We start from the raw sequence: 12,193 nt of genomic DNA on the forward strand, positions 1-12,193 counted from the left end.
GAGCTCTCTTCAGCCCCACTAGCCAGCATCACCTCGGCTCAGGGGCCATGCTTCCTTCGCTGCCAGGCTTGGCTCTAGGCCTCCTGTTAATCCTGGCCTTGGGCCAGACATTCCAATTCCAAGAACATGTCTTTCTCCAATCTCTGGGCTTAGACAAAGAGCCTTCACCCAAGAAGTTCCAACCTGTGCCTTCCATCTTGAAGAGAATTTTCCAGGGTCAAGAGGCAGCAGCAACCACTGGCGTCTCTCAAGACTTGTGCTACGTGAAGGAGCTGGGTGTCAGTGGGAACATACTCCGACTTCTCCCAGATCAAGGTGAGGACATTGGAGTCTTTCCTAGAGATGAATCTGGTGTGAAGAAAGGAATAAAGGGGAAGTAACAATTACCGAGGGGTTCATGGACGGCCACGTACTGGTAATTTACACATTTTATCTTATTTAATCCCAACCACTGTCCTGAGAGGAAGGCAGGTATTCTTATCAAGTTTTTAACAATAAGGAAATTGAGGCTCAGACAGTAGATAACCTGTAACCTATTCGAGATCATACAGCTAGTGTGTGAACAAAGCCGGGATTCAAAATGGTTTTTTCTGAATCAACAGCTTTGTGCTACAATTTAGGTGGAGGTGTGAGGGTAGAATTAGGGCTCAGTCTCCCACTCCTGAGCCCAAAATTTACTCATCCTGGTCCTCTGAGCTCAGTTTCCCCGGGACTTTTGCTTCCCGCTCCACACCTCCCCATTACTTTTGATGGGTAGAAAAGGCTATTCTTGATTTGTAAATACAAGGCGATAATATATGCCATTGTCATACCCTTCAGATAATTCAATAATTTGCCAAACTGACCACCCACCAAAAATTACCCAGATCAACTGTTAAAAGTTGATTCTCCAGCCTAGTTCCTGACCCTCACGCCCCCACCCGATTCTTTTCTTTTTAATGTTTTTAAAAAACTAATTTATTTATTTATTTATTTTTGGCTGCGTTGGGTCTTCGTTGCTGCGCGCGGGCTTTCTGTAGTTGTGGGGAGCGGGGGCTACTCTTCATTGCAGCGCACAGGCTTCTCATTGCGGTGGCTTCTCTTGTTGTGGAGCACGGGCTCTAGGTGCACGGGCTTCAGAAGTTGTGGCACGTGGGCTCAGTAGTTGTGGCGCACGGGCTTAGTTGCTCCGTGTCATGTGGGGTCTTCCTGGACCAGGGCTCTAGCCCGTGTTCCCTGCATTGGCAGGCGGATTTTCAACCACTGCGCCACCAGGGAAGTCCCCCCCACCCGATTCTTATTCAAAGTCAGAGATGGGTGTTGTAATCTCCATTTCTATATAGCCTCCCAGGTGGTTGAGGTGGGAGGAATTGTGAGCCCTGGTTGGTTAGTTTTACAGCAACTGGAAATAAGATTTGAGTCCAAGAAGCATTTATTGGATGCCTGCTAAGTGCCGGCAGCTGTGTAAGACCATGAGAGTACAGAGATGAATGATAAAGTCAGCTTTTTAAGAGTTTATAGAAGACACATCAACAAACAGATGACTTCCATACATTGTGCTAAGTGTCACGTTAGTCGCCTTGGGGGTGGGGCTTCAGGGATAATTCCTGGAGGAAGGTTAAGAGGTGAGGAGAGCTGGTGTGAAGGGTTTTCCAAGGAGAGAGTAGGAAATAGCTGAGGCTACTTCCTTCCCTCCACCATGGAAAAAAAAACTTTTAATTTTTGTGATGATCAAAATTCTATCTAATGATACAGGAAAAGGACACGATCTCATTATCACTCCTCCCTAATGCTCCCCCTAGAGAAAACCACCATTAATAGTTGATGTATATTCTTCCAGACTTTTCTTCTTTGCATATATATAATATAAACTTGTAATATTTTTTTATAAATGGGATCATACTATACATTCCTCCAATATTATGAACATTTCGTTCAAGTCAGAACATATAGTCAACTTATCCCTGTTTTAATGGTTATATGATATTCCATTGTGTAGACATGCTACAATTTATGTAACTGATGCCCTGTTGATGAACATAAACATATTATAAATAGTGCAGCTTTATATCCATTTTGCGTGTGTGTGCGTGCTTTTTCTATTTTACTTTTTCTATTATTTCCCTGGATAAGTTCTTAGAAGGGGATTGTTGTATCAGAGTAGGCTCATTTATACTGTTTTTTTTTTTTTTACATTTATACTTTTGATGTACAGCAAATATCCTTTAAAATTTATACTCCACATTGAGTGTGTGAGAATTCTCACTTACTTTGACAGTAGTCTCTTTAAAATAGAAACTTATTGAAGTAAAATGTACATTCAGAAAAGTGCATAAATTGTACAGAACAGCTCAGTGAAGTTTTGCAGAATAACTAGCACCCAGATCAAGAAACAGTACATGACCAGCACCCCAGAGGATCCTTCATGCCCCCTTCTGTTAATCACTACATCTCTACAAGGGTAACTGCTCTCCTGACGTCTAACATTACGTATTAGTTTTTCCTGTTTTTGAACTTCATGTAAGTGGAACTGTGGAATGTATCCATTTTCGTGTCTGGCTTCTTTCACTCAACATTACATTTGTGAGATTTATCCATGTTGTGTGTATTTGTAGTTCATTCTCATTGCTGTATAGGAATTTATTCTGTTCGTATGTGACAGTGTACTTATCCATGCTGCACTGGCTTGTCATTAGGTAACAACACTCTTTTAGCTTTTAATTTTTGTTAATCTGGTAGCAAAACATGATCTCGTTGTTTTAATATGTTTCTTTAATAAGGTGGAATGATGCCCTTTCAAATGGATAATGAATCATTTATTTGCTTATTCATTTAAGACTTAGAATATAGTCTTTTTTTTCTTCCAGCTTTATTGAGATATAATTGACATACAACACTGTATAAGTCTAAGGTGTACAGCACAATGATTTGATTTACGTATATCACAAGATAATTATCTCCATAAGTATAGTGAGGGAAGTCCCTGGTGGTCCAGTGGTTAGGACTTGGCGCTTTCACTGCCATAGCTTAGGTTCGATCCCTGATTGGGGAACTAAAATCCCACAAGCCGTGCTGTGCAGCCAAAACAACAACAACAACAAACCCAACAAGTATAGCGAACATCCACTGTCTCAGATAGATACAAAGTTACAGAAATAGAAAAAAAATTTTTTCCTTGTGCTAAAAACTTAGAATTTACTTACTCTTTTATACATGACATACAGCAGTGTTGACTATATTTATCATGTTTATTATCTTAAAATGTGAATCATTCATTTTTATTTTTCAAATAATTGTATTATTATTTGAAAATTTATACATTAAATTTTCAAATTTATACATTAAATAATGTATACATTATTTATACATTATGACCCTTTTCCTATTGAGGATTCTTTTCCTTAATGATTTGTGAGGCCTCTTAATCATTTGTAAAAGCTCTGTATAGACATATTACAAGTATTCTTGGTTGTTCTTTCTGATTTTAATTTTGTTAATGATGTCTTTTGAGTATAGAAGTTTTTTATTTTCATGTTTTCAAATCTGTTTATTTTTTCCTCTCTGTCTTTTGGGGTTTTTTTTTTCACGCCTAAGAAATGTGATTTAGCGATAAGAGTAAAAAGTGAGACTAATATGTTAGAATTAAAGCCGTGAACAGGAGAGATCAACTGTTAGAGAGGTTGAGAAGGATAAGCACTGTGAAAACATCCCTGCATTTGCTAGTTAGTCAACACTTAAAGATGTTTATTTCAGCGGACCAGTAAGGGTAAGAGAGTTGGACAATAGCAAGAATATATGGTAAGCAGCAGAGACAGCAAACATAGACTAATCTTTTTAAGAAGATGGTCAATGAAAAGAAACGGAGAGATGATACAGTAGACTTGAACAGGAACCTGGGTAATTTTAAATGCTTTTTAACCTTGTTGTTTTTTAAATGAGCGTGAAGAGGCATTGTGGTGGAATGGTTAGAATACCTGGGTTTCCATTGTAATTTCTCCACAAGATGAATGACCTTAGAAAAGCTCTTAGGGTAGAGGCACCCTACCAAACAAAATGGTGGCATCAGGTCAAAGAAGTTATTTGTGGAGAGAGAGAAATTGAAGATGCAAAACAAACAAACAAATAAACCAAAGGGTAAATGTATCCTCTATTGGGCCTTTTCCTAGAGGAGTAGGTGATGTTTGAAAATCTAAGCAGGGACGTTAGCTTTGAAAACAGGGAGAGTTCAGCACAATTTCAAAAGATACAGAGAAGGGGGTCCATGTGGAGAAATTGAAGAATCACATTGCATCTCAATTTCCAGTGAAGTGGGAGAAGTATTCAAAAGTATAAGACCAGAAATTATTGACATTGAAAACTGTGGGCTTTAGATAAGAATTACCTAAGGATGAAACATAAGGGAGCTCCAGAGGGCCAGCCTTGGCTGGATGACAGGTGTTTGTTTTGAAATAAATCTAAGTGGTTACAACACCTGACAGCGTAGGACGTTCTTAAACGTTTTTGTGCCATAGGTCCCTTTAGCTGGCAGTTGAAGCCAATGAACCCCTTCTCAGAAAAAGGTTTATATGCCTAAGATAAAATATTTAGAATTTTAAAAGAAATCAATTAAATACTGAAATACATTTATAGAAATATTTTAAAAATGAATGTGTGGGGCTTCCCTGGTGGCGCAGTGGTTGAGAATCTGCCTGCCAATGCAGGGGACACGGGTTCGAGCCCTGGTCTGGGAAGATCCCACATGCCGCGGAGCAACTAGGCCCGTGAGCCACAATTGCTGAGCCTGCACGTCTGGAGCCTGTGCTCCGCAACAAGAGAGGCCGCGATAGTGAAGAGGCCCGCGCACCACGATGAAGAGTGGCCCCCGCTTGCCGCAACTAGAGAAAGCCTTCACACAGAAACGAAGACCCAACAGAGCCATAAATAAATAAATAAATAAATTTTAAAAAAAAAGAATGTGTGTATAGTAATGCATATGATGTTTTATTCATGCAACAAATAACAAGATCTAAAGAAGGGACTATACCATCAATTCAAAGTAGTTCGAGCATAAATGTTATTTTAAGCTATTTGCAACAACTTAATATATGAACATACCTATGATTTTTATTGGTAACAGTGTCATAGGCCCTTATAATATTATTGGGATTTGTTGCCTATATTCATAATTGAAAGAAATGCTAAATGTCACTTAGAGTTTCGTGAAGATAAAGATGTGATTCTTATTCCCATCCAAGATTATAGACCTTCTAAATTCTATTCAGGATCCCTTGGGGACCTGCAGTATGAAGATAAGAACCTCTGGCCATAAATGAGGAGTGAGAGAAACAAATCCTCCCAAATGGCAGAGTTTAAGTATGGCTGAGAATTTCCTGCCCTTGTTTTGTATATGTGGATATACATACAACATTTGACATTTACATCACACAGATGGAGGTGACTCACATCTCTCTGTCCCCATCTAGGTTTCTTCCTTTACTCCGAGAGCCTTTCCCAAGCCTGCTCCCGCCTACAGAAGCTCCTCTCCTTTAACCTGTCTGCGATTAAAGATGAGGAGCAGTTAACAATGGCCCAGCTGGGCCTGGACTTGGGGCCCAACACTTACTATAACCTGGGACCAGAACTGGAATTGGCTCTGTCCCTGGTTCAGGAGCCACACGTGCGGGGCCAGGCCACCCCAAAGACAGGTAAAATGTTGGCACTGCAGTCAGTACCATGGCCTCAAGGTGTCCTTCACTTCAATCTGTTGGATGTGGCTAAGAGGAATAATTACCCCCGAAAGAACTTAGGTTTGTTCCTAGAGATACTGGTCAAAGGAGGTAGAGCCTCTGGGGTGAATTTTCAGCTTGAGGACACCTGCGCCAGACTGAGACGTTCTCTTCACGCTTCCCTGTTGGTGGTCACCCTCAACCCTGAGCAGTGCCACCCTCCTACCCGCAAAAGGAGAGCAGCCATCCCTGCCTCTAAGGCTTCTTGCAAGAAGAACCTCTGCCATCGTCACCAGCTGTTCATCAACTTCCGGGACCTGGGTTGGCACAAGTGGATCATCGCCCCCAAGGGTTTCATGGCAAATTACTGCCATGGAGATTGTCCTTTCTCACTGACCACCTCCCTCAACAGCTCCAATTACGCTTTCATGCAAGCGCTGATGCACGCCATTGACCCAGCAGTTCCTCAGGCTGTCTGCATTCCCACCAAGCTGTCCCCCATCTCCATGCTCTATCAGGACAACGATGACAATGTCATTCTACGGCATTATGAAAACATGGTAGTTGATGAGTGCGGGTGTGGCTAGACTGTCAGCAATAGAACAGAAGGGGTGTTCTCGGGGTAAATGTTCTAATAAAACTATCTGGCTTATGACCTTCGGATCTGAATTGTCAGTATATTTATGTTTACAATTTGTCTTCTTGGAAAATCCATCATGATTAATGATGTCCCGAGTTACACTTACACACACACACACACACACACAGCCTTAATGATGTTAGTTAATTTTCTGCATTACGCTCATGGGAGTATATTAGATTCTAGATAGAAGGAAACAGTCATTTATTGATCGCCTATTTTGGGCAGGCATTATTCTATGTGTTCCTTATAAATATATTTCACTGGTCTTTGAGGTAAACATTATTATTTATGTTTCATAGATAAAGAAGCTGAGATTTAGAGCAGCTAAATATCCAATTTTTCTAAAGTCATCTACTTTGTGAATTCCCTGGCGGTCCAGTGGCTAGGACTCAGCACTTTCACCACCGAGGCCCGGGTTCAATCCATAGTCGGGGAACTAAGATCCCACAAGCAGCGCAGCACAACCCCAGAAAAATAAATAGAATAGAATAAAATTTGAAAAAATAAAATCAACTTTCCCTGCCAGACCTCATATGCTATGCTAACAGTGTTACTTAAAAAAAATATATATATATACCTATATTTGTATATATACATATATATATATAGGGACTTCCCTGGTGTCCCTGCACCAAGACTCTGCACTCCCAATGCAGGGGGCCTGGGTTCGATCCCTGGTCAGGTAACTAGATCCAGCATGCAGCAACTAAAGATCCCGTGCACCCAAATAAATAAATAATTAATTTAAAAAAATATATATATATAAAATAATGTAGAAAAATATATCAACAGAGTACTTGAAATCTATATTGATATCTATATTTCCTTCCGGTCTTTTATGAATATTATATATGAGTCCTATAGCTAAGATCAGAGCGTGCATATAATTTTGTATCTTGTATTCACTTATAGAAATTTTTTTCAAATCACCAACATCTACATAGTTAATTTAATGACTGTATTATACACAATTATTTAGATACATATTTTACGTAAAAGAATGTTTATCATTGGACATTGTGTTATTTGCAATTTTCATGGTGGAATAGTGTTATGACTCTGTTCACAAATCATTCTCCACATTTTGTCCCCATCTCCTTAGAAAAATTTCAGACATGAAATTACAGGGTTAAAAGTATAAGTTGACTCTTCTATAATTAATAGAAGATATATATTAAATAAAATATATTTATCTTAAAACAAATATGCATATATTATGGGGTAAAATGCAAAATTCACATGGACTTCAAATGTAAAACTCTAGGGTTGGTAGGATACTTTGGGTTATATCAGGAAGTATGAGGTCACTTCTCTTGTTTGGAGAACTAAAGAGGAAAAGTCTGTGAATCACTGCTTTATTTAGTCGTTTCTTTAATTCCAATTGTCACTACCTTAAATCAACCTCACCATTCTCATCTGTATTATTGCTATCATTTTTAACCTGATCTTTTGTTTTTATTTAAAAATTTTAAAATGTAGATTATTATAATTTAACTATATTACAAATATATGCAAAAACGCCTGCATAACCCTCCCAGTCTCTTTTCCCATCCTCCTAATGAAACCACCATCCTGAGTTTGGTGTCCACCTTTCCCATTCATTTCTTTATAATTTTACTACATATATTTGGATCCGTAGACATTATAAAGTGTTGCTTCACAAATATGTAAACTTTAGAGAAACAATATTGCAGTGTATTTTTCTAACCCTTTTTTTCTCTTAATTTATTATTTCAGAAATTCTTATAGGTTGATACGGGTATGAATATAACTGATTTTTTTCATAGCTGGATAGTAATCCATTACATGCATATTACACAACTGGTTTATCCATTATGCTGTTATTGGACACTAAGGACATTCACACAGACTGTTAACAATCATTTCTGTAGAGTGGATACAAAATCTCTTGGCAATCTATTTGTCTAGGACTTTGGTGTAGGGCAGCTGTGAATATACACAATTTGTAAGGACAATGGAGAAGAAACTACAGAGATTGTAACAACTCTAAATGCACATCTTGAACACAAACAAAAGTGATCTTTTTAAAAATTATTTATTTATTTATTTATTTATTTATGGCTGCGTTGGTCTTCATTGCCGCGAGTGGGCTTTCTCTAGTTGTGGAGAGCAGGGGCTACTCTTCCTTGTGGTGCATGGGCTTCACATTGCAGTGGCTTCTCTTGTTGCGGAGCACAGGCTCTAGGTGCACAGGCTTCAGTAGTTGCAGCACGCAGGCTCAGTAGTTGTGGCTCGCAGGCTCTAGAGTGCAGGCTCAGTAGTTGTGGCACACGGGCTTAGTTGCTCCGCGGCATGTGGGATCTTCCCGGACCAGGGCTTGAACCCGTGTCTCCTGCATTGGCAGGAGGATTCTTAACCACTGCACCACCAGGGGAGTCCCAAAAGTGATCTTTAAAATGCACTCAGGGACTTCGCTGGCAGTCCAGTGGTTAAGACTTGGTGTTCCCCCTGCAGGGGGCATGGGTTCGATCCCTGGTTAGGGAATTAAGATCCTGCATAAGCACAGCGCTGCCAAAAAAAAAAAATGCACTCAGCTTGTCAAGCGTGTCATTGGAATGAGAAACACTGTTCTGATGGTATCAGTGAGAAGATGACTTTGGACAAACCATCATTCAGAACAAGTTAGTGGAACAATCGGGACAAAGCCAACAGTAGTAACCAACATGTTTACAAAGCACTTTCAGATTATATTTGTTTAAGAGCTAAGAAATTAATGGAACAGAAGAAAGATCGATCGATGGTTGTTTTGCTTTGCCACTGCGGTCCCAGCTGTATCCTCTGTTTTGAGAGGCCAGGATTTTTGGATGTACCCTCAGACCTGAACAAGGAAGTCTGATTAGCATAAGCAAAAGTCATAAAAATTTCACGTGTGAACCAGTTATCAGTGTGTGAGTTTACGATAAGATGCCAAGGGAAGAGGGCCAGCCAGCATACTGGGTTTCATTAAAAATAAAAGTGCACAAGTAGTCATCCGAATGTGTATTAGGAAATTGGAGGAAGGGAGTTAGTTGAAATCTAAATGGCAAGATTCATGAACCTCCAGATCCACATACTAGAGGAATTCTAGTCATTTCAGACCATGCCGCTCCCATTAATATTCTTCAATAAGGAATCCAACAATATGCTTGGTTGAATTCTGGCTTTCTTATTTGTAATATTCCATGCCAGGTCTATTTTCTTGAGTATGTAAGCTGCTCATATTGATTGGGGTGATCCCAAATCATGTTGGTCAAACGTTACAAATCATCCTGTTGGGCAGATTATTTCTGAAGTAAATTATCTCTAGTTTTACTTTTATTATTTATTGAGTGTCTATTATATGCCAATTACTGTACTAGGTCTTGGGAAATAAAGATAGATGGTCACTTTCACCATAGTGCTTAAAATCTAGCTTACTTGGCTATAAATTATTCAAATATCTATAAGTGAAAAATTAGCATACACCCCAATATGTGAATATTTAATTATTCAAATTATAATAATTAATGACTATGTTACTATATTGAATATTAAGTGAAAATTAGCATATACCACAATATATGAATACTTAATTATTCAAATTATATTAATTAACTACTATATTACTATATGGTACTTTAAAAGTTTTAAACAGAAGTTCTAATGCTTTCTTCCCTCATCTCAGTGTCTCAGGGATAGAAGTTCTAATATTTTCTTTCCCCCACCCAGATGTTTCAAGGTGTATGTCCCCCAGGCTGCATGTACCTCACTTTTGATACTACTTTTTTTTTGGCCATGCCTCGGCTTTCAGGATCTCAGTTCCCCAACCAGGGATTGAACCCAGGTCACGGCAATGAAAGCCTGAATCCTAACCACTAGGCCACCAGGGAACTCTCTACTTTTTTTTTTTTTTTTTTTTGACTGAGTACGACATTGACTATGATAATCCTGTTCTGACACCAGCCTGATGATGATCAACCTTTCTTTCATGACCTTTCTTACCTTAAAACTTGAGTTCTTTAAAAAAAAAAAAAGAAAAAAAAGACAAAAAAAAAAAACTTGAGTTCTTTGGGTTAATTACTGAAATTGCAAGAATGTATCACCAACCTCACTGACCACAATTCCTGAGGCTGCTTTGCTAAATTTACTTCTGAATTGAACTGAATTGTTACTGACAGATTTCCTGAGTTGAAGAAATAGATTTTGATTTGGGGGGGGGGCGGTGTCTGTGTTTAATACCTTCATGTTATTTTTAAAAATTATTAAAAAGATAGTGGCTATTTCCTTCCGCTAGTAGTTCTGCTGTTGGCAGGTTTATTCACTCCTGAGTTAATCAAGTTATCTCCTGATGTCACACACGAAACTAGAGAGAAACGCATTACTGGCCTCCTGGCTTTGTTGCCATATTATCCTACTTCTTTTTAGAATCTTAAATGTCCAGTTAGATTGGTCTGTAAATAGGCATGTGCAGGTGAGTGTTTTAACTCACTTTGACTTGCTTTTCAGATGACCTGTTTGGTTTCTGCTTAGTTTTATCATTGCACCTGGTATTTTTCTCTTTTGAACGCTCCGCTTTACACTCCCTTCTTTGTAAGCATTCTTCATCCCAAAGAGAAGGTCACAGTTCAATAACCTAGAGAATCACAGAAGCCCATCACGAGACCACCTGATGCCAGCCTTGATGGTCTTCAGATGATCTCTGGATGGAAAAGAATGCAGACCCTGCACATACCCTGATCTTTATCAACCACTCTGCTCCTTGAACCATTACTCCTCACTGCCCCCTCCGAGGAAGACACACAGTCTTGAGGGCATTAAGCCCACTGTGGCCCCCTTTGCCTGGCAAAGTAATAAGGCTTTTTTTTCTGCTTCACCCAAAACTCTGTCTCTGAGATTCAATTTGATCCCAGTGTACAGAGTCGGGGTTTAGGCAACAAATTTGGTGGCTCGTATGGGGGAAAAACTCAGGGACGGTCCCACTGGGGTCCCTGGGCTCGATCGGAAGCTCTGAGGTTCATGCCAGCCTCTTATACAGAGCGGAGGGTTGGAGGACTCCTTAAAAGGCCAGATCGCCTGGGACCTGTTGTTTGGAAAGGTCGAGCCCGGGTTATACCCAGCCCACCATGCTGGCACTCAGAACAACAAGGCGGGAGTGGAGGGAGAAATGGGGTAGCCCTAGCATCTGCCAAGGCCACCTTTGCCTCAAGTACACTCCATTCTTCCTCCTCCCCACACCAGCCTGAACTTCCTACTCCGAGGAATTATTTTGGGGAAGAAGGAAAACAGCATTTGGAACGTTGCAACACCTTGGCCAGCGTTAGGGTAAGTCCCCCAGCATGCACCTTGTCTGTTTGGGGAACTCCTGGTTCCCATTGGGGGGATTCCCCATTTCAGGAATCCCATTTGGAAGGTGCCTCTTGGACTAAAGTCACTTAGTGGGACTTGGAAGCCAATTTGAGCTTAGTGGGCCTTGGAAGTCAATTTGAGCTTTGTGCTGTTTCGTTTTGTTGTTCTGGTTTGAGGCTCCCGTTTGCTGGTGAGGATTCTGATTTGCTTTTGGTCTGTGCCTGCATGAATGTTTTTCTGATTGAATATGGGAAGCACTTCTTTGATTCCATCCAACAGCCCCCTGGGGAAAATTCTGGCAGGCTGGTGGAGCTATAGTTATAAACCTATGACTAAAAAATGAATCATATTTTATTGTAATTCTGTTTGGCCAATGTACATTCTTGAAAGTGAGTAGAGGTGGCTTTTGTATAGTAGCCTAAATTCTTGTATCATTCTCCAGCTAGAATTGTTTTGTCACAGGAATGGAAGGCAAGGGAGATCCCGTATTTTCAAGCAATTATGCAATTACATAATAAAGAAAGTGAGGGAATTCCCTGGC

The 12,193-nt window shown here is 39.9% G+C and overlaps 1 protein-coding gene and 1 long non-coding RNA gene across 3 annotated transcripts in view; both read left to right on the forward strand.

The window, feature by feature from the left end:
- Positions 1–11,624, forward strand: part of LOC137774916 (uncharacterized) — a 156,041-nt gene extending 144,417 nt beyond the window's left edge. For both annotated transcript variants that reach the window (XR_011075946.1, XR_011075947.1), the window contains one exon: positions 11,545–11,624. This is a non-coding gene — a long non-coding RNA (uncharacterized lncRNA). The remainder of the gene's footprint in view (positions 1–11,544) is intronic.
- GDF3 (growth differentiation factor 3) lies at positions 48–6,305 on the forward strand. Its single transcript, XM_068561418.1, has 2 exons — positions 48–315; positions 5,442–6,305. Exons 1-2 carry the CDS (start codon positions 48–50, stop codon positions 6,269–6,271), a joined length of 1,098 nt encoding a protein of 365 aa, XP_068417519.1. The 3' UTR covers positions 6,272–6,305.
- Positions 11,625–12,193: the final 569 nt, after the last annotated feature.

This window comes from Eschrichtius robustus, chromosome 13 (assembly GCF_028021215.1).
Source record: "Eschrichtius robustus isolate mEscRob2 chromosome 13, mEscRob2.pri, whole genome shotgun sequence".
Classification (NCBI taxonomy): Eukaryota; Metazoa; Chordata; class Mammalia; order Artiodactyla; family Eschrichtiidae; genus Eschrichtius; species Eschrichtius robustus.